Raw genomic sequence first — 26,609 nt, 5'->3', positions numbered from 1 at the left:
GGCGGAGGTGGTGTTGTGGGAAGTGGCATGCGCCTTCCTTGAGGAGCCCTCCTTGAGGAGCGCCGGCGACGAGAACGTCGCTTCCTGATTTTATCGGCGGCTTCGCGATGAGATGAAAGATCTCTCGCCATCTCTTTCAAGATGGCCGTTTCCTTTTTAATATGTGGGCATTTCTTCGATGAAGCTTCATGTGATCCTCCGCAGTTTGAACACTTCATTACAGTCGCGCCACATTTATCTGCAGCGTGTGGCTCTCCGCAGCGGGGCCATGCTGCCTGATTTTCGCAGACGCTGCTCACGTGTCCCAGTTTCATGCATTTGCGGCTCTTAAGAGCCGCAAAGACGCACTGCATGTCAGAAATGTCTCACCTTAACATGCGAGGGTATATACTTACCCTTGAATGCTATTTTCACGCAGCATGAACTGCCTAGCCGCTTAACATCAACGATGACCTCATCATTGGCTGGCTTGATAAGAATCTGCAAGTTGTTATTAAGGATGGCGACGTCTACGTCGTAGATAACGCTGGTGACTACGTCAGATCCCAGAGGGATGTAAGAGCGCACCTGAATGCCGTCGAGGTCCGTTACGCTGCGTAGAGTGGTCAAAGCAGCCGCATGCTGGACATCAACCGCCAGTAGATTTTTTCGGGTGTTCACTCGAATGTCCGATATTTCATTTGGCACCAGGGCTTCCAGTGACATCCACACAGATTGCCTGTTAAGTAGCTTCATGTTGACGGTGGGAAGCAGGGGCACAAATATGATGGTATTGGCGTCCGGCCCCTGCGTCTAAGTGTTTGCGTGCTTGACGATGAGGACGTCCTGGTGTTCCTTCTCTTCGCTCTGCGGCTCTGCACAAGCTGGAAGTTGTCATCGGGAGTGTCCTCACTGGTGAGAGAGCAGACATGGGTGTCCTCGCTGTCGGTGTCGCTCTGATGACCGATCCGCTTCCTGGAGGCGGCCGCCGCTGACGTGCGGGGTCGTCCACTTCCATTACGAACGAGCAGGGAGGGAGCACCAGCGGATGAACCTAGGTTTTCACAGAAATAAACCGGAGTTAGAAAGAACAGCGCTGTATCGAAAGACACTTCGTCGTCGTCCCGAAACTAATACGACGTTGCATAAAATGCATTTATGCATAAATGCATAAATGCATGTTGCAGCTAAATGAAAGATATTTAAACGAGATCTTCAATAGCAGATTTGAACAAGTCAGTGTCGGTAAATGCGGCAATTTAGGTGCGCAGGCAGTTCCAATCGTTACTTGTCTAAGGAATGAATGAATAAAAATAGGCGTTCAAGGAATGGATTTGCAAAAAAAACAAGAACTATCCCAAAAAGAAACAATGAAAACTTCTTAATGCGTTCATGACCTGACCTACGTCCGGTAATACTGCTAATAAAATAAATTACAACAATAAAACTCCTACTCATTCTTCTAGCACAGCAAATAGTTTGAATGACTACATCTACAACATGTACGGCAGTCGTCATATGACTACTACTTATGCCATTTATCGCTGTAATCATTATTTTTTTTCTCTTTCCGGTGACTGCAGATGAAGTATGTTCCATGGTTCTAGCTCTAAGGAATACTAGCACGGGCCTAAATAACATTTCTGTATATTATCCAAAACTCGTTGCACCACTTAGTTCTGATACACTTTCTATTATAGCTAATAATATTTTTAAATGTGGTATTTTTCCCACTTCACTTAAAAGGGCTAAGATTATTCCTGAACATTAAAAATTTGATAAAACGGAGGTGTTTAACTATTGTCCTATTTCTATTCTGTAGTCGATTAGTAAAGTTGTTGAGAAGTTATTTTCTAACCGCCTAAATATTTACTTAAAAAGTTTAATTTGTTGCATTCTTCTCAATTTGGTTTTCGCACAGGCAGTTCGAATAACTAAGCTTTAATATCCCTAACCGACTACGTGCATCAATTGATATACGGGTAACTTCGTTGTTTCGGTATTTTTGTACTTCAATAAAGCTTTTGATACGATTAATCATAACGTACCTTTTACTAAGCTAGAAGCCCTAGGAATTACTGGTCCAGTACTAAGATTCCTAAAACGTTACCTGCATGACAGAGAACAAAGAGTTTTTTTTGGAGGGGCTTATTCTGATACCAAAGTTATTAACCACGATGTACCACAATGCTCCATACTAGGTCTCTTACTATTGTCCATTTATATTAATCATTTGCCCACGTGTCTTAAATCGGCACATTGTGTACTATATACGCAGATGATACTACTATATGTCGCGTGACAATTCTTTAACAACCTTAATCCATAAACTAAGCAATGAGCTTGACCATATTATTGCATGGTGTTCTTCCCATCACTTAATTATCAATCCTTCGAAAACTTCGAAAGAAGTGCTCGCGCTTTGCCAGAAAGTCGACTACCACATGACCGAGGTTGAGAAGTTGAACCATATCCTAAAAGCATCGCGGACGATGCCTTCAATTTGCTCGTCTATTACGATGTTTATACCATCGACACCATCGTCAAAGAATGCCGCCGTTTCGAGGTAGCCAAGAGCCGCCGCGTCGTCCCACAGGCTTCGCGGCTCCAAAACAACGCTGCCACGTCCTCTTGCTCCGCTCTTACCGCCACACGACCATTTCAAGAGAATGTCACCCGTATCATTCGCCTTGAGATGGAAGCGGTGAGTCTGGTTCCCCTTCATCCACGACCCGCTGACTGTACCTTTGACCAAGCGGCCCCCACTATTTCCGTTATTCAAGCCGTTGTGCGGCAAGAAATTGCAAACCTTGGCATGCCTGACGCCTGCTCTGTCTCCCGACCTGATTTGGCACCCATTCCCACATCCACAACCTGTAATGACCAGTACTTCGCTCCCAGACCACGCAAACCTGCTGAATGGCGAACTTCCTGAGGACAAACCGATCTGCTTCCGCTGCCACCGCGCATGTGTCCCGCCACTGCCGCACCACCTGGTGCCACCGTACTGGAGCTCATTATCTGCTCCTCGCCCATACGCCGACGCTCGCCGTTATTCACCTTGCCGCCCGTACGCTACTTCTGATGCCCCTGACAGCTGCTCCTCCGTGCGAACGCCGTCGCCTCAACTCCGTCGCTCCCCGTCGCCGCAGGATCGCCGCATTTCCTCGCCAAACCGATGGACGGAAAACTAGGTCATGCAGCTCTTGGAGGTAGTGCTGCATCACGTTCGTCCTGCCCAAATCCTCCGTTGACGCTCCTCACCAACACCAACCTAATTGAAGTAGACGCAGATGGCTCTCCACTGATGGCAATAATTGATACTGGAGCCCAAGTATCCCTAATGAGCACTAACCTATGCGGTCGCCTGAAAAAAGTTCGTACGCCTGCCACCACTCTCATCATCATCATCATCATCATCTTCATCAGCCTGGTTACGCCTACTGCAGGGCAAAGGCCTCTCCCATACTTCTCCAACAACCCCGGTCATGTACTAATTGTGGCCATGCCGTCCCTGCAAACTTCTTAATCTCATCCGCCCACCTAACTTTCTGCCACCCCCTGCTACGCTTCCCTTCCCTTGGGATCCAGTCCGTAACCCTTAATGACCATCGGTTATCTTCCCTCCTCATTACATGTCCTGCCCATGCCCATTTCTTTTTCTGGATTTCAACTAAGATGTCATTAACTCGCGTTTGTTCCATCACCCAATCTGCTCTTTTCTTATCCCTTAACATTACACCTATCATTCTTCTTTCCATAGCTCGTTGCGTCGTCCTCAATTTGAGTAGAACCCTTTTCGTAAGCCTCCAGGTTTCTATATAACCTCCTATATGAGCACGACAATCAAAGCCACCACTCTAGGCGCACGCGTCCTCAATGGCGCTACTGGTGCCGTCAGGGATATGTGCACTGCTCGCATAGGAATTGCTGGCCACCAAGTTCCAGTCCTGTTCACCGTGCTGACCAGTTACCCTCATGACCTAATCTTAGGGCTGGACTTTCTGATGACGCATTCTGCCCTCATTGACTATGCCAGTAGTACGCTGTGCCTAGAGCTTCCTCTTCTTTCAGACGTTCACCCGAACAACCGAATACCCTCTACATTACAGCGTTTGTTTGCTTACCTGCCGAAGACCTAACCTTCGTCGAATTGGCCTCAACGGCAACCGTTGGCGACTATGTCGTCGCACCTATTGGTGATGTGCTCCTGTCGCACGACATCTCTGTCACACACTACGTCGCAACCCTTGCCGCTAACAGAATGTGTCTCCCCATTATGAATATTGGCTTGACGAAGCAAGTGGTAACTTAAGGCATAGTGTTGGCCACGCTCCGGTCAGTGACAGACGACCACGTCACTGCTTTTGCAGCCGACGTGTCTCCAGAACTTCCTAATTACCCCCAGGATGCCTTCAACCTCGACAGCCCATTACGTCCCACGGTCACTCCGGACCTCGGACCTGACCACGCAGCCGCCCTCTATCGCCTTTTGTGTTCCTACCGCGACATATTTTACACTGACAATCGACCGCTTGGTCTGACGTCCCTTGTTAAGCATCGGATAAACACTGGTGATACCACCGACCGTATCGCGTGTCCACGGCAGAGCGGCAAGTTATTCAGCAGGAAGTCAACAACATGCTCGCCAGAGGCATTGTTGAGCCCTCGTCGAGTCCTTGGGCGTTGCCGGTCGTGCTCGTCGAAAAGAAAGATGGGACGTGGCTTTTCTGCGTTGATTACCCCCAACTAAACCGAATTACTAAAATGACGTTTACCCTTACCACGTATCGACGAAGCTCTTGATTGTCTTCACGGTGCCAAATATTTGCGCTCCATCGACCTTCGATTTCGTTATTGGCAGATTTCTGTCGATGAGCAAGACCAAGAAAACACCGCTTTCGTCGCTTTCGTCACTCCACATGGCCTCTACCAATTCAAGGTTATGCCGTTCAGTTTATGCAATGCCCCGCCACGTTCGAATGAATGATAGGCTCTCTGCTTCAAGGTTTCAAATGGTCGCCTTACCTTTGTTATCTCGACGATGTCCTTGTATCCTTTTCTACATTTGAAACGCACCTTGAGCGCGTCGTAGCTTTCCTTGACGTCTTCCGCAAGGCTGGGCACCAATTAAACTCATCGAAGTGCCACTTCGGACTCCGAAAGATTACAGTGCTTGGCCATCTCGTCGATGCTTCCGGCGTACAACCCGACCCAGAGAAGGTTCGAGCAGTAACGGTTTTTTCTGTACTTCAGTGTCTCAAAGACGTCCGGAGGTTTGTGGGGCTCTGTTCCTTTTTTCCGACGGTTTGTGAAAGATTTCGCAGTAATCGCTCGACCACTCACTGAATTTCTGAAGAAAGGCGTGCCTTTTACGCGGGGTTCCCATCAGGCTGCCGCATTTTCACGCCTTATCACGATTTTCACCAATCCACCGGTCTTGGCCTCTTTGACCAGTCCGCAACTACAGAGGTCCGAACCGATGTCAGTGATTATATGATGGGCGCCGTCTTATCGTAATGCCGACACGGACCCGACCGAATTATAGCCTACGCTAGCTGGCTCCTGGCAACTGCACAACTATTCCATTACCCAGCGCGCATGTCTTGCTCTCGTCTGGGCTGTTTCAACGTTCCGCCCATATTTATATGGCAAGCCCTTCTCAGTAATAACAGACCATCATGCGCTCTGTTGGCTTTCGTCGCTCAAGGATCCTACTGGCCGACTCGGTCATTGGGCCCTCCGACTACAAGAATGTCCCTACACAGTGACTTACAAGTCGGGATGCCAAAACCAGGATGGAGATTGCCTCTATCGCTATCCAATCGAAGACGCGACCTCTACGTCGGATGCGGACACCGATGCCTGTGTTCTCTCTGTTTTTCCACTGCTCCATGTTGCCGACGAGCAGCGCCGTGACCCGTCCTTGCGTATCATCGTTGACCGCCTGGAATCGTCACTCGCCGATAGTTCCCTTCGCTTTTTCACGCTTCAAGATGGCGTACTCTACCGACACAACGTTCACCCGACGGCTTTGCATTAGTCCTTGTGATACCTAAACGCCTTCGCTCAGCAATTCTCCACAAACTTCACGACCTTCCCACTGCCGGTCACCTGTGTGTGTCACGTACGTACGACCGCATCCACCGACGCTTCTTTTGGCCAACGCTTGCTCGCTCCGTCCGTAGCTGCATGTGAGAAATGCTAGCCAAGCAAGACACCATCGACGCTCCCTGCTGGGCCACTTCAACCACTCAACATTCCCGCGGAACCATTCTTTCGGGTTTGTTTGGACTTACTTGGCCATTTGCCTCTGTCTACCTCTGGGAACAGGTGGATCGCCGTGGCCACGTATTACGCCACGCGCTACCCCATCACCCGAGCGCTTCCAAGCAGCGCCACAGATGTCACCGATTTTCTTCTACGCGACGTGATTTTATTACGTGGAGCTTCGCGAGAACTTCTCGCAGACCATGGCTGGACATTCATATCAAACGATATCGCGGACAACCCGCAGTCCTGTGCCACGAGGCACAAGCTATCTACGTCACACCATCCACAAACAAATGGCCTCACGGAGCGCCTCAATCTCACTCTCACAGACGTGCTCGCGAAATATGTCTCTTCAGACCACAGAGACTGGGACCTCGCTCAACCGTTTATCACATTTGCTTATAATTCCTGGCGCCACGACGCAGCCGGTTATTCCCCATTTTTCCTTCTGTTCGGCCTAGAACCAGCGCTGCCCCTCGACACAACCTTGCCTGTTCACGCGGCAGCGAAAAGTGAATATGCACTTGACGCCATCGCCCACGGTTTGCAAGCAAGGAAAATTGCCCGTGACCACCTTCTGAAATCCCAAGACAGTCAAAGGCGTTTGTACGACCGGCGACACCGAGCCGTGCACTTCCCACCTGGCTCTTTGGTGCTTCTATGTGGTCTCCGTCGCGGGAGGTCGGCCTGTCGTTACACAGGCCCATACCGAGTGCTTCGTGCCGTTACTCCCGGCACCTACGACATCGCCCCTTACGCCCATCTGCTTCCCAGTCCAGTGATACTGTGCAAGTTACACGACTGAAGCAGTATCACCCTCCCAGTGATGACATTTAGATGCTCCGGGACGTCGGTTCTGCCGCCGGGGGATTATCCTACACGCGCGCAGTATTTGCTTGTTTGAACGAGGCGCATGTGCGCCATCACTGGAGAAAAGAGGAAGAAGAAGAAACTGGGCTCGCGCTGTGAATCCAACCGGTCAGCGCTGCAAACGCTGTTGTAAATATAACCTGTAAATAGTTGCTCGTCTTACTGACTCGTCCTTCGCGTAACTACATGTATAACTAAGTTTACGTCATTCATGACACTACATTTGTCATTTGTATGTATTCACAGTCTTTTACGCACTGTAGGCTTGTATACAGACAACTTGTTTTCGTTGTTGTAATTTTTCTATGTTGTACTTTTGCGATTGTGTTTGTTTCTTTCAGTTCGCTTGCTCATCATTAATACATCTCTCCTTTGTTATTATTAACCGACGGTCCCGTTGCGGTCATTGATTTTGGGACCTTATTCTATATATTGTCTTTTACGCATTCATTGTATTTAGACAATAATAAACTGAAACTGAAAGTGAGACTCAGACGGGACGCCCACTTTATGAAGGTGATCTCTACGGGATGAAATCTACTCTGGCTCAGAAAGAAGGACTTCTTTAAGATGACGATGATGATAAATATTGTGAAAGAGTGAGAACCGAGACACTTTCGTTTGTAACGAAAGAAGAGGAAATTTCAACGTAGCTTTCATGGTGGACACACTAGATAGATGACAGTAGTTGTGAAGTATGAATCTGTGTTTTACTGTATGTTTTACCAGAATCTGCCTCCATTCAGTCTACTGACCACACAATACATAAAGAACGTGGCAATACGCCAGAAGTTTATCTAAGGATCAAGCGCTATATTGTCACTACCTAGAAAACGGCATTCTGTACTTTCACTCCATATTGAAGAAGGGACCCGTACGGGTCCCGTAACGTAGTTTTTTTCTCTCCTTTGGCTTATGTTATTTTTTTCTGGCAACAAGTCACAGCATCAGAGGTAAACGAGAAGCCTACAGCGTGCGGCGAAACGTCACGATTTCCTACTTCTACGTCACCACATACTGTGTCGCGACGTTGCTGCACAGGAACCTCATGGGTGAGAAAACGAAACCAAAATTGTCAGTAGGAAAGTTATTATATTAAATTATTTATCGGACTCAAAATTTCGCTAGCAATTTTCCTGTGGTGTCCAGGTCTAGGGCCTTCGTTTAACGCAAGAAAAGTATAGTCGGAAATATTAAGTCCGTATGCCTTTATTGGTTCATATTGATAAATTACCTGAGCATCCATCATTTGGAGATGAGTGGCGATGTTAATATGATTAGCATTCTTTGTTACGATGGGCCTGTAATTAGCTACGATTCGCAATGATGATATCTAGGACGGTTGAACTAACAAAACAAGCAAAATTGTGTGATATATTGTGTCAGAGGCCCCCTATGCCCATTCCAGAAGGAAGCACGTGGCGGGGTGCCTCTCCAGTCACGTGCTTTTGAATATTGCACTTGTCTTCGAACTCCTGCGTCAGCACCGTTATCATGTGCAGCCCATGCTCGATGAGTCAATTCATTTTGTAGAGGAAAAGACGGCCGGTGCACATTCCTACGTTTGTGTCAGATGTACACTTAGTACCCTTCAATACAATGTCATAGATTACTTCTCGGGGCAGAGCACACAAATCGCATTAACTTCGACACTCGCCTTTAACTTCGAGTTCCTACTCCTGCTTGCGCATATAAGCGCCACCTACCCATAATAATAATAATAATAATAATAATAATAATAATAATAATAATAATAATAATAATAATAATAATAATCAGCCTGGTTACGCCCACTGCAGGGCGAAGGCCTCTCCCATACTTCTCCAACTACTCCGGTCACGTACTAATTGTGGCCATGTTGTGCCTGCAAACTTCTTCATCTCATCCGCTCACCTAACTTTTTGCCGCCCCCTTCTACGCTTTCTTTCCCTTGGAATCCAGTCCGTAACCCTTAATGACCATCGGTTACCTTCCCTCCTCATTACATGTCCTGCCCATGCCCATTTTTTTTTCTTGATTTCAACTAAGATTTCATTAACTCGCGTTTGTTTCCTCACCCAATCAGCTCTCTTCTTTTCCCTTAACGTTACACCTATCATTCTTCTTTCCATAGCTCGTTGCGTCGTCCTCAATTTAAGTAGAACCCTTTTCGTAAGCATCCAGGTTTCTGCCCCGTACGTGAGTACTGGTACCCACCTACCCAAGTTATCCTCAAAGAACTTTATTGAAGAATGGCACATACCCAATACCACATACCCAATGATCCAAACTGGTCGGACACTTTATTTCGGACCCGGTTTTCTCGGCACAGCAGCCCTATGATCAGCCCAGTTGACTTTGACTACTGTTGTGATATTGTTCTGCGGTCCGTGGTTCGGAATCGGGTGTCACTTGAGGGTCGCTTATCTTTACCGCCGAAACGCCTAAAACATGGTAGCTGACCGGCGCTATACTGGGGCGTCACACAAAGCTGGCTAGGCGGCCCGACGCCGTCCTCCGTATCTATCGCCGAGAGTTGCTTGTTGGTGAGGAGATGAGGTGGTTAGGTTGAAGAAAACGAGACACGGTTTATTTAACATATTTATTCCACTTTCTCCAGCTATTGCACCACATTCTATGTCGCGGCATATTACATGTCTGATCACTACATGTCGGAGCATACATGTCAGCCCACACGTCACTGTAGCAAAGGTGTCCACTCTTAAAACAGTTGTTTTTCCTATGCAACGTGAGGAGGAAATCTGATGACTTTGACTCGGCCAATCATTATAGTCGAACTGTTCTCAAAATCCAACCCATGACTTCGCCCCGTTCCGGCGAAGTTCGCCTCTGATGTTGCACGATGGCAGCAGCATGCGACGCAACCACGTGGTGACTGGGGATCTGAAGTCGACGCTGTTCCCACTGTAGTCCTCGACGTTGGCGCCTTGCATGAATAAGTGTTCCCTTCGTGATGCTCAGCTTGCAGCGAGCTGGGAACCTTGGTCTTCACGGTTCTTACCGCTTAGACAGGACCATAGGGTCGTCGTCACCTCGAAGGGAGCTTCTTTGTTGACCCATCAGCAGTCGGTGCCCGGTCTCCATTGACGTTCAGATGGGTATCATCCCAGAATCCGACGTGGGAATCACCCAAGAAGTGCCCATTGCCATTTTGAGACATAACACTACCAATTGACCTAAGCTGGCGGGCGAATATTGGGAGACATTGACGGAAACAGAAGAAACAGACAGGCAGAGAGACACCGCAAAATGTGCGAAGTATCCTAACAATTCTTATCGCAATAATTATTTATGTTACGTATCAGTGCATTTCGTAGCTTACCACTAAAGCAAACGAGGACCTTCACTGCGAACGAAACACTATACATATGTAAGATGTTTCGATGAATGGTTGCGTTCTCTTCAAGATAGAATAAAATTCATCAAAGTTTATTCTCCCAAATTCAAATCTGCTTTTGTTACAGGTAAACCCATTCCACAAGGTTCCTGCCATTGACGATGAAGGCTTCGTAGTTTACGAAAGGTATTGTTCGATTGTTTTCTATTAACTTTGGTCGTCCATGTCATTCTTTAAAACGAAGAATGCTTCGATTTGGCTTCGCAACTTCGTGCCATGATAGTGTGTTTAAATTCAGAAAGGCCTGTGCAGTTTCATTATGAAATATTATAACCAAAACATTCACTGCCTGTCCGCATCTGACCAGGTGCAGGGATATCAAATTGTGCTCGCCAGAATATCTCAACTGAACGGCAGCAAGATTATAGAAGCGAAATTTTAATAAAATTCTGAGCTATTCCACGCCGTGGGTTCGCTCGCCTTGGGTTCCTGCAAACACCGCGCCGGGCTTGGTTCAGAAAGTGTATAATGCACATGGCAGGGACGCTGGAGACGCGTCTGCGGGCCCTTTCGTGCAAGAACTTCGTGGACGTCGCCACAATGCTCTCTGGTCGCTATCACAATGCCCTGTTGAACTTCCGGGCCTAGGGAGCCTACATGCAAGCGCTGTTTTAGGGTGGTGATAGCCTTTTTAAGGGTAATTGCCGCCGCCAGCTAAGTTGACGATAATATATAGGATACGGGACACAATATGGCGAAAGATCAGACGCCCGATCACATTTCCCGCAACCCTTGATGACAAATTAACCAATTAAAATAATTAACAATAGTTGAAATTGAACTAATTAACCTTTTTAATAACATTTGGCCTTAGCAGCCAGAAATATATAGCGTGTCTGAGCACAGTAAACGGTACGTCCGCGTTTTATTTCAAAAGGCAAGTAAACGTAGTATTTACCACAGCCCAGGCAAACCATCACACAACTTGTCGAGGAAATCAGACAACTCAAAACGCCACCACCCCACGACTCTAATCAAACCGAAGTAACATCAGAACCCATGGTAGTGGAAGTACCGGTCGTGGAATCCACGCGCAATCCGCATAAGAGAAAAGCCGTGACAAACACACATCCATCGAGCACGGACAGCGACATTAGGGAAATCAGGGAACTGCTCAGCGGGCTTGCAACTACCGTCGCGTCACTAAAGGAAGGGCAAGACAAACTTGCGACGACAATAGGGACCCTCAAGGAAGGTTACGACAGGGTAACGCTACAGATCAACCACATGATGGAGACGATCAACATCCATGGCGCAAGGCTCAACGCGCTAGAAATGGCAGACCACCCGTCTGTGACGTCACAGCCTACTATCACCAAGCTACCTCGAGCATTGTCGCTCGATAAACATAGCAACAACGTGGCCTCACAAAGGCCACCCAACGCCAACAACAAAGGTGGCTGTGCAAACTGAAACGTTTCGCCTTTGGCAATGGAATTGTAGGGGCTACGTCCCTCACAGAGGAAATCAACAAAATCTGGAGGAATGGAGCACTACCAGAAGACTGGAAAACGGCCCTTATCGTGCTCATCCCAAAGCCTGGCAAGGCGCCCAACATCAATAACCTCAGACCTATCTCGCTGACGTCTTGCGTCGGCAAGGTAGCCGAGCACGCGGTCCTAAACAGGCTCTCGAAACATCTCGAAGATAGAGATGTCTACCCCGCAGCAATGATCGGCTTTAGACCCGGGCTATCCACCCAAGACGCCATGAAGCTCCTCAAGCATCAGATCATTGACGCAGACACGAGAGACGCGAGAGTAATCCTAGGGCTAGACCTCGAAAAGGCATTCGATAATTTATCACACGACTACATACTCGACACGATCTCCAACCTCGACCTCGGCACGAGACTCTACGCTTATACAAAATCGTTCCTGAGCGACAGAACGGCCACCCTCCGTCTAGGGGAAATCAAGTCCCAGAAATACAAACTCGGAGGCAGGGGCACCCCGCAAGGTTCTGTCATCTCTCCGACGCTTTTTAACCTTGCGCTAGCTGGCCTAGGCAAGAAACTGGATCAAATCGCGAACGTCAAATACACGATATACGCCGATGACGTAACGCTCTGGGTCCCCGGAGGTAGCCTGGGATCAATTGAAAGCGCTCTGCAGGAAGCGATCGACGTGATCGAGGAATACCTCGCTCCCACCGGCCTGCGATGTTCGCCTGCGAAGTCGGAGCTCCTCGTCTACAAACCATCGAGGAGCGGTCCCAAACCAAAGAACGAAATCAGAGACACACACGTCGTTACTCTCAGAACAAAAGACGGAGGAACCATTCCACACGTCAGCAAAATCAGAGTCCTTGGGATGTTCATTGAGAGCAACGGCTCTAACGCCGCTACAGTGGAGAAGATCGTGACAAAGTCGAATAATGCATTGAACCTCATACGACGCGTAGCCAACAGACAACACGGCCTTAAGGAAGAAAATCTTCTCAAGCTAACACACGCCTTTGTGCTATGCCACTTCACCTACGAGGCGGCCATGCACAGATGGAAGGTAGCGGAGAAGGACAAACTCAATGTACAACTGAGGAAGCTAGTCAAACTAGCGCTGGGAATCCCCAAGAACACCGAGACAGAGCTCCTGCTGCAACTGGGGGTACACAACACACTTGAAGAAATCGCCGAAGCTCAAGAACGGGCTCAATGGACAAGACTCTCTGGAACCAAACCGGGTAGAGACATCCTAGCCAAACTAGGTCATGACACCACAGTAATCGAGAATCTATATCAAAGCGTTCCGACGGACACACGCAACTTTTACACGGTTCGCCCACTGCCGCGGAACATGAACCCGGCGCACCATCAACCCAGAAGGCTGGCACGCGGATCGTTCATCCTGCGCGAAATACGTGATAAGAAGATCCTAGCCTGTTTCGTTGACGCGGCACAGTACCCAACCAGGAAAGCCTTCGTTGCCACCACGATCAATAAGCAAGGTCAAGTGAGAAACGCTCTCACAGTCAAGACCCACAAGTCCGAGATAGCAGAACAGGTTGCCATTGCACTCGCGCTCACAGACCCGACTACCACCCACGTCTACAGCGATTCACGCTCTGCCGTCAAAGCCTTTCAGAAAGGAGCAGTTGCAAGACAAGCACTACAAATAATCAATAGATCCGCACCGCTGCAGCATCACACCATCTGCTGGTTACCGGCACACCTCGGAGAGATCGAGGACGCCCCTCGCAATCTCAATGAGATGGCTCACAGGAGCGCGCGAGACCTCACCTTCCGCGACGCCCCCTATTCTGGTCGTGACCATCCCAGCGAGAATCGGGACCCTCCCTCCACATATAACGAGATCATAAAGCACTTTTATCTAGACCGCAGAATATACAGCACACCTCACAATAAGCTCACCAGGCCTCAAGCCCTGACGTTCAGAATGCTTCAAACAAACACGTACCCCACGCAGAACAGACTACACCACTACATGCCTGACCTATACAAAACATCATATTGCGAAAATTGCCATAGAACACTAGACGTACATCACTTGCTCTGGCCGTGTGGTCGGACCCACGCAAACAAGGATCAAGACTCCGCCAGGCTACAAGACGCATTACGCAGCACGGACCTGGCGGAGCAGCTCTGGGCTGTCCAGCGAGCCCACGATGCGGCCAGGGAGTTACAACTCCCGGTCCCAACGTGGGAGTAGCCCGCTCTATGGGACCTTGCGCCCCGTAGCTCGCAGGACCTTTCTATAAAGTTACTCCATCCATCCATCCACTTCCAAAAACAGCCTTTATATACCATGTACAAGTGGAAGGCAACGGCAATACTTAATGCAGTACACTTTCTTGGTGCGATATAATACTACCACGAGTACGCCACCGTGCCTGATAACTTTTTTCTTTATACGTGACGCACGACATGCAATAGGAAAAAAATGTTGGGTGTGTAACAAGAAAAGGAAAAAGCAACTAATATTTTAAATATGTATGCAGGTTGCCTGCGCGCATGGGCATAAAACTAAATTATAGAAATTTAATAGATGGCGTGCCAAGGTGGGTGCATCAGACGGTGACAAAAACAAAGAAAAGCAGGAACGCGCCCTGACTTCTAGCGACATTGGAGACCAAAATGGCTACTCACCAAATTTGACGGTAAGTAGCGGTAAAAATTTTCGTATCGTCACCACCCTAAAACAGGGCTTGCATGTAGGTTCCCTACCCTGGCCATCAGCACAATTTCCTCTGGAGGGATCTAATTACCGGTCAGCCCCCTGCCAAAGCATTGCAGAACCTGCAGCGCCTACCTTGGTACTCAGGTGCAACAACCCCTTGGGGATACAGTATAGTAGAAAGCGAACGCCCTGATGAAACGGGACAATAATAGCCACTCTTAATTCGTGGCAACTCGCATACGCGGGATGATTGCGGTAGAAACAAATGCGCCGTCAGAGAGCATGATTCCATTGGGCTCTCTTCAATGATTGAAACGCTAATACTAGACATTGCAAGAGGTGCAGATAAACAACGCATTTTAATTCAAGGTAGGATGGGGCACGTATCTGCTACGTAAAAAAATTAACAGTGGGTATATTTTTACGTGTGGACGACTGACATAGGATGTGCAGACGCAAAGTAGCTCTAAAGCACCATGCACACCGTCAAGACGACAACACGCATGCGGCTTCAGTACTTAGACACTCCAGCCACGATGCGATACCTTCGTGGGAAGGAATTACAGTGCTGACTTCCTCGCAAGTTAGGAACAAAGACGCACGACAACTCCTCGAGCAAACACGTCTCGTTCGGTATTCTGTGTACTGCGTAGACAAACACAAGTGCTGCGCGTAAGGTAACGCTTAACATCACGTCACGACTCAAGACCACCGCCAAATATTGTCAGTGAACGACAGCAGGACAGGAAACATCGCTTACATCCATTCCTGCATTGCGTGGGATCTGCATATTAATAGCGATGCGCTTTTTAAGCTGGTGGTTAGGCCGGCGCAAGTGCGCAGAAAAACCTCGCCGAGCGATGATGTCATCACGCGCGCCAGCACAGATTAACCATAGCTTTGCCGCCCTGTACGGAGGCCGCGCATGCGCAGATGCGGATCTAAGCCGCGACGTCACCATGGGGGCATAAAAACAGCTCCGCTCCATAGCCGCGCCAATAGACCAGCCAGGTCTCCGACGAAGCGAAGTGAGGCGAGAGAAGAGCGTTACTCCCGAACAAGAGGAAGCGTGGCGGGAAAGCGGCCACTCCGCCACTCCAGATCAGATGCGACAACTTCGGTCCAATCCCGAACATCGCACCGGTGAAGCTTCTGCGAAACGCCAGCGAGTTTCAGACGCTCCGCAGTTACAAGTTATCAAACGATCGACTCGTGTGATACATTTGTAGACAGACTAGAGCACAAGTCTACCGAGGTACTTTTTGACAATGCAGAGGTTTCACTCGGGACAAGTGAAGAAGACGTCGAGGTTTACCGGATGGAGGAGCGGAGGAGAGACGGCCTGCGCATCCGCTGAGTTGTGGGCGGCCTTGGCATCCGCAGCCGCGTCGGTGATGTCATCTGCGCTCCCGAGGGGGGGAAGGGAGGGGGATGGGGCGTTAGGTGGCGAGGGTTATACGCGTCCGCGGCGTCAGCTTCAGAGGTCAACCCGCAGTAACCGCTTGTGTGACGTGATCACTGCTCCTGCAAGCGGCGATGGCGAGCGGCTACGAGTAAGACCCAATTTAACGCTCGATTGGGTGCTGCCGCCGTTGACGCTGGTGGCACAATTTCCCCGCGACGAAGGGCAGCTCTCGTCGCTGGTGGAACGAAAGCGTAAGAAGAAAACCGTAGTGCTACGCAAGATGTGCCGTCCCGCAACTAGGGCTACGATATGGCGCCAAAAAAGCGCGTCGTCTATATGGAAACATAGTGTGCTACTCACAGCGTTCTCTTCCTGAACGGTGTACCTAGATAATCACAATGCAAAATATTGACGTCCGAGATAATAACACGTATTGAATTGCATTCAAATTTCGCATAAGGGGGTACGGTAATCGCCGCTGAATTTTCCAGGCTCCCGTCGTTCGTTCACGTTCGTTCACCCTGTTTAGGCTGTGCCCCTCGGAAAAGTTATTCTCGAACAATTCGCACCTGTAGGCGAATAGATGCAGATGGGTAAAGTTCGCAGATAGTTGGGTCATACTATGACAAAGGTCTCTTATGAAAATTGGTTTTGCTCAGGTTACTTTATTGTTAGTTTGGCATAAGTTATATCTGTTGTTCACTGACGCCGTAAAGTCAGGCATTCATTCGCACAGCAACATGAACCTAACATACAAAAACGATTCAGTGGTTTCGAATTATAAAGGGAGCCTGGGTGCAATCGAGGCATGCCATTCGCTAGCGATACACTAGCATATGCGAACAGCGACCGACCGCGGACATCAGACAGGCGGCGCACAATAACAATGTAACACTTGATAATTGTTGCACCGATACAACAATGTCATAACAATTTTGTATAGTATGCTTTTTAATGTAAAAGTTTGTAAGTGTCTGCAATTCATCATTTTGTGATATACAAATGCCTCTCATAATATAAGATATCCCCACAACATTAAATTTGTGTTCTAAGTCCCTGCGGGCTTTCGCGGTTCGCTCTCAGCTGACCTCTTATTTTCGGATGCATAAAAACGAAGATGTTTGTACACATGTAATGTTTTCAATTCTTGTCTGATTTGCGGCCACATTATGTAGAGTATTATTGAACAATTGGCAAGATACTTTTAGTAAGGATTCCTTTCTTTCATCAAGCTGGTATTTCGCGTAAAAGAACATCTGGAGTAAAGAAATAGGAAAGCAGAAGTGGCTGCCAGTTTGGCGTGTGAAGAAGTGTTAAATCATGCTTATGAACTCATTTTGCAATGTTTGATTTTTCTAAGTTCAGTAGGGATAGCAGTAGCGGACTTCAGAACGGGGACGTGAAAGCTTTAGGGACAATCAAAAGCGAGAACTTAAGTTGATATCGCAAATATCGCCCATGCAAGGTCCAGTCACCTGGGTAAGCATTAGGCCATTCTGATGAACAAAGAAAACAAGTGATGTTGGAATATGACGGTGGGTCCGTCAATGTAAACGCTCATTTGTTCCTTTCTCTTCTTCCAGCTCAGCCATCGCCTACTACCTGCTGCGCAAGTACGCCCCCAAATCTGAGCTGTACCCCAATGAAATCAAGGCACGGACCCGCATAGACCAGGCACTGGCCGCACTTTCAGGCACTGTGCATGCTGTCCATCCCCTGGCAGCCGTTTTCTTCGTAAGTGCGCGTGCTTTTTTTTCGAGAGCTTGGCCGCGATGCTTGACAAATTTTTTCGGCACGTGATGAAAGTAGGCTGTGTTTTAATGCAATTAGCGTTTTTTGTCTACTTCTGCTATTTTCAGCCTATCTATCTATCTATCTATCTATCTATCTATCTATCTATCTATCTATCTATCTATCTATCTATCTATCTATCTATCTATCTATCTTATTACGGCAACCCAGTGGCCTAAGTTGTCTAATTGAATGGGCCACTATATATGTGCTCGTGTTATGTATGTGCTAGGTGCGTGTTCGTTGCGTTGTCGTCATTCAAGCCTTATCGTCCGACTTTCGTCATGTCGTCATCGCCACGCCACCGTAGTCGCACAGTCATCATAGATTCCATGTCACGCCCGCATCGTGAGATCATACGGGTGATTCCAACGTGACCACCCCAGCTTCATCATCCAACTCTCGTTATGTCGTCGTCACGCCATCGTCGTCATACAGGCTTCGTGATGTAGTTCTCGTCAGGTCATTGTCCTTATACACTCGTCGTCCTCTCATTGCCCTTATTCATTTGTCATGTCATCATTACTAGTGAGATGGGCTGTGCCATAATTCTTGATGACTAATCTCCTAAAGCGCTCCGATGGACTGATGTTTCCCAATTGTTTATTTTAGTCTCCTTATTTAGCGAACCATGTTTCGTCCGGTAGCTTCAGCTCGCTCTACGCAGCTCATTCAAATTCTGCTGGTTCTCCGGATCATGTGACGCTATAATGTAATCGAAATTCAGGCGTTAGGATTGTGCAAAAATAAAAGAAAAAGCGTATGCAGGTGTACTATACAAAAATAGAACGGTATATAAACGTAGCCATGAAAATCGGCAAAGAATGGGCCTAAATAAGAGCTTTATACTAATCATTTACTCAGATAAGTGGCCAAGCTGCACCAAAGAACAAATCGACATCAACCTTCGGTAACTACACACTTCCGCAAGTGCAACGGCACACAGGCAGCACTGGGAAGCGTGAAAGGGTTTTCTGCAAGTTGAGTCGTGAATTAGGCTTAAAGCTATATAGCTTTTGCCGCCGAAATTTTATCCTAGCAGCACAGAAACATTTACCTACTGTAGTCTATCTCGCAAATTTATCTTAACGGTTTCTGGGAAAGTAGCTAGTACATTTGAATTTTGGCAGCGCTTGCATGCAACCAGAACACTAGTTTCAGGCTCTTACGCTCATAAAACCACCTTTATCGCAATGTACACGCGACTTCTTGAAAATATCTATACATTCGTAGCAGGAAAATCTAGTAAATAAGTCGCACAATCAGCGGTGATCTTGACATATGTTGACGTACAGTTGACCGCACAGCACATACTATTGACTCACGGAGGTTTATGTCCCGTCGTAATGCTACAGCAAGACAATGAGGGCAAGGCTAACCTAAATCAAAGCACGTGATCTCATACGCGATTTCACTCCGGTTGGAATAGGGATGCTACTGCCAGCAGACACCGCAACAGCATCGTGCTAAGGCCGCCACCCAGTACCACTGTTTTTGACATCAGGAGGGTTTATGAGCTCGTTTAGGAGGAGGCGGGAAAGCCTGAGTGCATCAGATAAAAGGACATCCTGGGCGTTTCTCACGCAACTGCCAAGAACATCGCACCAACCTTTGAAGGAATGACCGCATGCTATGTAAATGTTGTTAAATGTTTTATTTTCTGTTAGGAAAGAAAGCTGACGAAATGGTGAGTCAAACATATTGGTGAGAATGTGCTGAAAAATACAAGAAGTAATGATGTATGCAACTTAGATGTGATTTACATGCAAAATGTAAAATACATTTTGTATAGCTCAGTTTCGTGCTTACAATACCGTACGGAAATCCATGCCGCTATAGTATCAGTGCTTCCCGGCAATAATGCGTTTCATCCAGTGGTAATGTTGTGCGGTAGTGTAAACATAGCCTTCACTATTCCCTGAGGCTATGTTTTTCTTCTTTTATAATATTTCACTTCTTTGTTGTATTGAAATGATAAGACTAAGAGAGCCTCTAACTTCTGCCATCTTAGCTTTATCGAAACCGTTTTCAATAGCAACGGTGCACTCAAAACAAATTCAAAACAATATTGTGAGCAGCAGATTTGTGCGACCTTGCAGAATTACACCCAGGTTTCCAGCGAAGGTGTTTCTTTCGAGCTCTTGCAGCAACAATTCCCTTTAACACTCATATTTACACCACATCTTTGGCTGCGCGTCTTTCGCGACATTCTTTTTTAGCTTTCTCTGTATTTATTAGGTAAATCACAGCGGGTGGGAAGTTCAGAACCCCAGAAAGACGACACACAGACTATCAGCTGATTTATTTGCAGGGAACACACGTACAGTCATGATTAAATGTTTGGGGGCCAAATGTGCCGCGATCGTTTTTTTTTTCGCAACCTGGGCATTCCGGCGGAAATCAAGAGCGCATGCGTACGACCAATGCATTATATTAAACCAATTCCAAGCTGCGGGGCTATGCTTGAACATTTTTTTTTTTTTGCTGCAAGTGCCGTGTTTTCCAAACTTTTGATCGCGACTCTTGAGGATGTAAAACATCTTGTTGAAGATGGAAAACAAGAATACCGACCAATATATCGACAGAGGTTTAACGTAAGCACTGAAAACCAACGTCTTTGCCTAGAAATAGATGGGAGGAGTGTTCGTATGTTGCTCTCTTACGCGGTCCATGAAATCCGCTTCAATTACTCCTCTATATTAAGTTTTTCCTTCAGCCTATCCCTAATGTTGTACTCGCCATAAAAGGAACGCAAACAGGTCATTCGCAATAATAGGAGAAGTTCCCTGCTTAAACTATTCTATGCCTGATCTGCGTTGCAGGCGTGCTTAAGCCTTCCACGCGTTAAGTCTGTGGGGTTATATAGCTTGTTATGTCTGTTTTACATCCTGTATATCATGTGCGTATACGTACCTTTGCACCGCGCCAATAAGGCCGTTGTAATTCATATGTCTGCGTGTCGTCTTTTTGGGGAAGTTCAATGTCTAATGCGCTACGATTTACCTTTAATGCAAGACTGATTGTATTTCCTTTTTACCGTATTCATATTTGGTGCCACATTCGACGCTTCTAGACTGCCACACAAATATGCGCATAACACTTGTATAACACTTCCTGATGCTGCAATAAGCAATTTACCGCAAAGGGTGGGAATAATTCACAAAGTGAAATTTGTCAGCACATAACCCTTAACATACCCCCCACCCCATTGCTTCCAAACGAGGACTCGGTCCACGTACACTTCTAATGCACGGCCTCAATTTTCTGAATTATTTGACCACGAGGTATTTTTTGTCGTTGTCATGACAGAAGGAGATGGAGGCGCACAAATGCGTGCGCAATTTACTCGTTGGCTGTTTTTAATATGACGTGTGTAGTACATACTATTGCTACATATAAAAATATATAACATAGTATAACAACGAAGTTGCTTTATCACATATATGCCTAATCTACACCATCATATTACGAAGAAACTCTCAAAGCAGTAATGTGAAGCACAATATCACATAAGAAAGAAGCAATCAAACAACAATGGGAACCACATAAATATTTCATATACGCCGTGACATTAGGAGTAAGGAATGTTCTTATAAACACAATCCATATTTTTTCATGAATCAATACAAGCCAATGATGCCACTGTCTTCCAGCCTTTTTTATGCGAATAAAGCGCACTTTTACACGGCCTTTGTTTTTCACAGCCCCAATGATTTCTTTAAGCTGAATGGTCTAGGGGTTAATGTCATAATTGTCATAATTGACGATTTAAGTTGGCGTCTTCGTGTGTCTTGATGCGGGCACATTTACATGAAAGCTTGTCAAGCTGCGATTCCTCATTCTTAATTTGGCTTTGTTGTCAAAGACCCATATCACCATCTTCTAATTCGAGAAGGTATGTATATTCTTCTAATTTGACAAGGTATATATATTTCTCGTTGTTGAAAGTCGATTATTTTTCCCGCTAACTTTCTGCGCAGCGGCCTGGCTTTTTTCTCAAGAAGACGCCCACAGCTGCAGAAGTGTCCACTTACGAAGAAAATATTCTGAACGGCATTCAGCACCTCGTCGGGGACAGCATGTATGCCGTCGGCGACAACGTCACCCTCGCCGATCTTACCGTACTCTCCCACCTCGCCATGGTTCTCGAGGTAAGGGGCGAGCAAGGAGGTTTATAATACCACGCATGAGGTTCAAACACTGGCGTTTCTGACTGTTTGCGAACTGTTGGTTTGAGTGACCCTTTTTTTTTTCTAGACTTGGCATTCGTTATTCGGCACTAAATGGTATTCACGGGTATTAAAGCTGCGTTACGATATTTTTATTTCTATTTGAAACAAGCGTGTTCTTTAGAAATTAGTATCATCTTGTGAGCGCGTTTTAGGCTTCCTTCGCATGCTACTCAGAAATCCTCTGAATTCACACCATTGAGCGCCTCGGTTTGTAAAGCAGAGAGAAAATATGTATCTAAAAGCAGGCAGGGTGAGAAGAGTTGCGTGGTTTGGGCTGGCTACTTTGTGCGGTGCAAAGAGTAAGAGAATAAAGAAGAACGCTAACGAAATAGACCAAGCACGAAGGCAATCGATTTGTAACACAGAGCATACTTAAGAGTGGCCCGTGGTGTTCAGAAACTTGAATAGGGGAGCTATAGTAGTCTGTGGTGGATTATATTGGGATTACTAGTCAAAAGCTCTCTGTCCTGTAAGTTTACTAACAAATGTCCCGTCTATCATGCACTAAACCCATCACTTCCACTTTCAACAACTCAACACTTTGGAACGCGCAAATCTTTTCACAAAAATCGGCTTTGATATGGCCGTGCCGAGCTCCTATGTTTCAAGCTCCAGGGTTATTTGGTGCCTTGCATCTGTTTTGTGTAGTGGTCTTGCAGTTGATATGCATCTTTTTATTACGTCCTATAGCTTCTTGCATACGTCATTGCTTTGTATCTTATCTTAGGTGGTATAATGCTTGTGCGGGTCAATTTGTTCCCTGTTTTAATAAAGCCACTTCTTTAAAAATTCTATACTGACTCGAAAAATGTCATTTGCGTAATTTCAAATTCAAGATCTTTACATTTCCATTGAAGCTGTTTTTCAATTGCGTTCGTGTTTACAGTGAACAAGTGGGCCACAAGCTACCAAAATCTACACGCTATCCTTGCTCACGATTGTAACTGAAAATTAAGAACTTTGTAATTGTTAGCGTATTCAGTAGAGGTGCTTTTCTCAATATTTAAATCACATTTTGTGTCTCCACCTTATATGTGATACCCTGTGGTACCAGGAGGCCCACGGTTGAAAGGGCTGCCAGCTATTGCAATCGCGTCTGCCTGATTTTTTTTAACAATGTAAAAAAAAACCTTACAAATCAATGTTCGTTCTACAAATATGTAATGAACATAAATTTTTGATATAATTGTTCATAGTTACGGTTTAATAAGTGGGAATTGTCGCTTAAGAAATGCTATACAGCATTTAGTCACGGATATATCTTTGAACCATCAATACATGCGTTTGAATCGGAGAAAAGCAGGAAAATATATCACGTTCACTGAAATCAAAATTATGCAGCACTCATCTCACTATGACCGTCGAGGGTAATGCGCTTAATATTGAATCAGTATAGTTACACAGCATAGTGCCACCGTCTAAACGAGTTATACAAGAGGCTTTTACAGCAGCGGGATTCGTCTAAAAACATTTGGCGACATCTAGCACCACCGCCACAAAGTCCGCGCGTGGCTTACGTAATGTATGGTGCGCCGATGCGCAGCGAGCGCTGAAAAGCTCGTTGCGTGGCCCGAATTGGCCCGAATTGGCAAGAGGTGCATTGAAGAGCGGCACTCAGCCAGTGCATTCATGGCGCAGCTCGCTGAAGCGTTGGCGTAAAAGACCTTCATTGAAAAGCGGCACGAACCCAGTGCATTTGTTGCGCTACCTGGAAATGCATCCGGTTGGTGTTCTTGAGGAACCCTTGCGACGTGCGTTCGATTACTCTCAGCACCGGAGAAATTTAAGGGGTATTATTCCTCATGGTAGAGTGGCACAATAGCGGTAGCACATGCCTAGTTGCCAAGTTGAGGCCAAAGACACTCACTGAAAAGTGGCACACGTATTCTGGTGCACATACAGCGGCCCACGCTCCGGCCTGAAAGAGATTACCTGAAGACCAGCGCGCACCGAGGCGCCAATGCCCAGTGCTCTAAATCGGTGTCAGAGTTTTTTTGAGCAGCGATAGCTACCCCGACCGGCATCTACAATGATCCATGTCTGCGCGAAATAGGGTCGTTGAATAGCGGCATGTATGTACACATTGCCACATACTCAGTGACTCCAGTTTACGGTAGCTTTCAAACCCTGTTCCCTCATGACTGCAGCGCGGTTCGCTGCCCTTTCGTCCATGGACTATCCAGCGATGCAGGTAGGCGGGAGAATGGTTAGATACAAACCCACGCAGATAGATAGACAGATAGATAGATAGATAGATAGATAGATAGATAGATAGATAGATAGATAGATAGATAGATAGATAGATAGTACCCTAAGAGTACGGATGCATTAAAAGCTAAAGCTTTGGGTTTATATATATATATATATATATATATATATATATATATATATATATATATATATATATATATATATATATATATATATATCATGTTGATATAAACTAAGCAACATTAAAGAACATACAAAAGGGTTTGGCTGATATGAATTACAAAGTGAACTTGTTAAGAACGGTGATTTCGTGAATCGATATGCACACTCTGTGTAGAATTACGATGTAGAATATATATATATACATATATATATATATATATATATATATATATATTCTAAGTCGTAATACTACACAGAGTGTGTATATGCCGTTAGCCGCTATTCCAAGTGCCCTAAGAACTTTTTGAGTTTACTTGAAATGTCGCTAATAAAGGCATATTAAGGTCCATGTTCGTTTTCTAGATTCTACAACACGCATCTCATATTAGAAGAAAGGTACCTAAAAGCGTTATATAGATTAGCTTTCACGCTTTGTGCTTCCATTATATTTTCGTATTGTTGTCATTCCGCGATTCTCGTATTCTGCCTATGACGTACTTGCTTTCCACTGTAGTAAAAGTACCACTGATCTCGCAAAGGAGACCGTCAATAACTGGGTCTTGCGTGTGTGTAGATAACCGAAGACCGTTTATGAAATACTTATTGGAAATTAGCGGTTCAAGTACTCTATTCGTCAGACCATGATTGTTAATGTTGCCTTTCTGGGAGACAGAAAACTTTACTACGAAAGACTGTAAGAAGTATTCCCAGCCTTTCTTCCTGTTATTCAAGTGGTACAGCTTCCATCTCCTTATCATCATCGTACCTTTCTACTTTCCTCCAACTCAGATCTCACCTTACCCTAATGCAGGATACCTTACCCTACTGTATTGCATACTTAGTAGCTATTCAAGTAGTGTGGTCATTACAATTATTTCTCCGTGAGTGTTTCTTTGGAGCTGTTTTCGATGTGTGATGTTCCTGCCGAATAACTATTTTATGCAATTGCAGCTACGACTTGTGGACGTAAGACTACGGTAAATCACGTGTTATTTGACGACCTTAATGCTCTCAGTGTGCAACGCACTAGATTCAAGTGTTCGCAGATGCAAGTGGTGTGCTGAGGCAGCTGGCTACGCAAACCTCCCAAATACCCCATATTTCGCCACATCCAAGTATGAGACTGAATTTACGTCAAAAAACATGGCGCATAAAAACACATTTCTTTATTCTGTGACAGGTTATTGTTGGTCCTGAATTCGAATAGTGAGCGATGTTTCTCTAGACATTCTGGCGTTGCGTGCTATATGTTAAACAAGGTATAAAAGGCACTCATTCAAGTGGACCACTAAGCTTAGATATTCTGATAAATTTGTGCCTCTTCCAGTTTGTCTTTCATCTTCGTATTGTAATAACCACTTGCTCTTCTTGCGAAATTTCAGATCGATTGCGTTGACCATTCCAAGTACCCGAAGCTTGTTAGCTACTACGAAAGCCTGAAGTCTCAGCTACCTTATTTTGAAGAAATCTACAGGCCCGTCATCTGCTACGTGAAGCAGCACTGGGCATCGCTGCAGTAAAGTACGGGAGTTACATTAGTGACTTAGTGGAGAAGAAAGTTGAACGCGTTCTGCCGCGAAAGCCGGTCAATAAACGACGCAATAAAATGCTCATTCCAATGAAGCTCCACTGTTCCTTTAAGTTTACTTCGCTTATGCACCGTGGACTTACATAGAAGACGTTCATTAGCGATTTGGTTATGTGGCGCACATAGCTCCAGAATTTCTAATAAAACCCTCCAGGCTGCGCCCACGCTGTGACGCACATTTTTTTTATTGTACCCTCAAGACCGAAGTCTTAAAGAGGTGAGTGGGTAAAAAACCTACACAAGTAAATAACAAAGCTGCAACAAATGATTTAGTTATTACAGCAAAATTAATTAGTTAGTTGCATCTGGGAGTGATGATATCAGATAAGGCCGAACGAAACTTTGCGTTGTCCTTGATTGCCACAACTGCGCCGGGAAGGTGATTCCATACCTGAGAGGTCTTAGGAATAAATGATTCATTACAGGTTTTGGTTTGGCATTGAATGATTCCAACTGTATGCCTATGATCAATGCGAGAGGAAATGCAGGTAGGAGATGATGCAAGATTATCGCGCAGGTAGGAATTGGGGAAATATAGTTTATGTAATAAAGCAATGAGAAAGTA

At 46.1% G+C, this 26,609-nt stretch overlaps 1 protein-coding gene across 1 annotated transcript in view; it reads left to right on the top strand.

Moving 5' to 3' along the window:
- LOC142574174 (glutathione S-transferase 1-like) overlaps positions 1 to 26,075 on the top strand; it is a 33,933-nt gene extending 7,858 nt beyond the window's left edge. Inside the window, exons 2-5 of the mRNA XM_075683324.1 lie at positions 10,587 to 10,645; positions 17,644 to 17,794; positions 21,832 to 22,002; positions 25,839 to 26,075. Of these exons, the coding sequence (XP_075539439.1) occupies positions 10,587 to 10,645; positions 17,644 to 17,794; positions 21,832 to 22,002; positions 25,839 to 25,976 (519 nt within the window). The 3' untranslated portion in view covers positions 25,977 to 26,075. The remainder of the gene's footprint in view (positions 1 to 10,586; positions 10,646 to 17,643; positions 17,795 to 21,831; positions 22,003 to 25,838) is intronic.
- The last annotated feature ends 534 nt before the right edge of the window (positions 26,076 to 26,609 follow it).

The sequence above is a fragment of the Dermacentor variabilis genome, chromosome 3 (genome assembly GCF_050947875.1).
Source record: "Dermacentor variabilis isolate Ectoservices chromosome 3, ASM5094787v1, whole genome shotgun sequence".
Taxonomy (NCBI): domain Eukaryota; kingdom Metazoa; phylum Arthropoda; class Arachnida; order Ixodida; family Ixodidae; genus Dermacentor; species Dermacentor variabilis.
The sequence above is the reverse complement of the archived record's forward strand: the minus strand, read 5'-3'. Positions and strand labels throughout refer to the sequence as shown.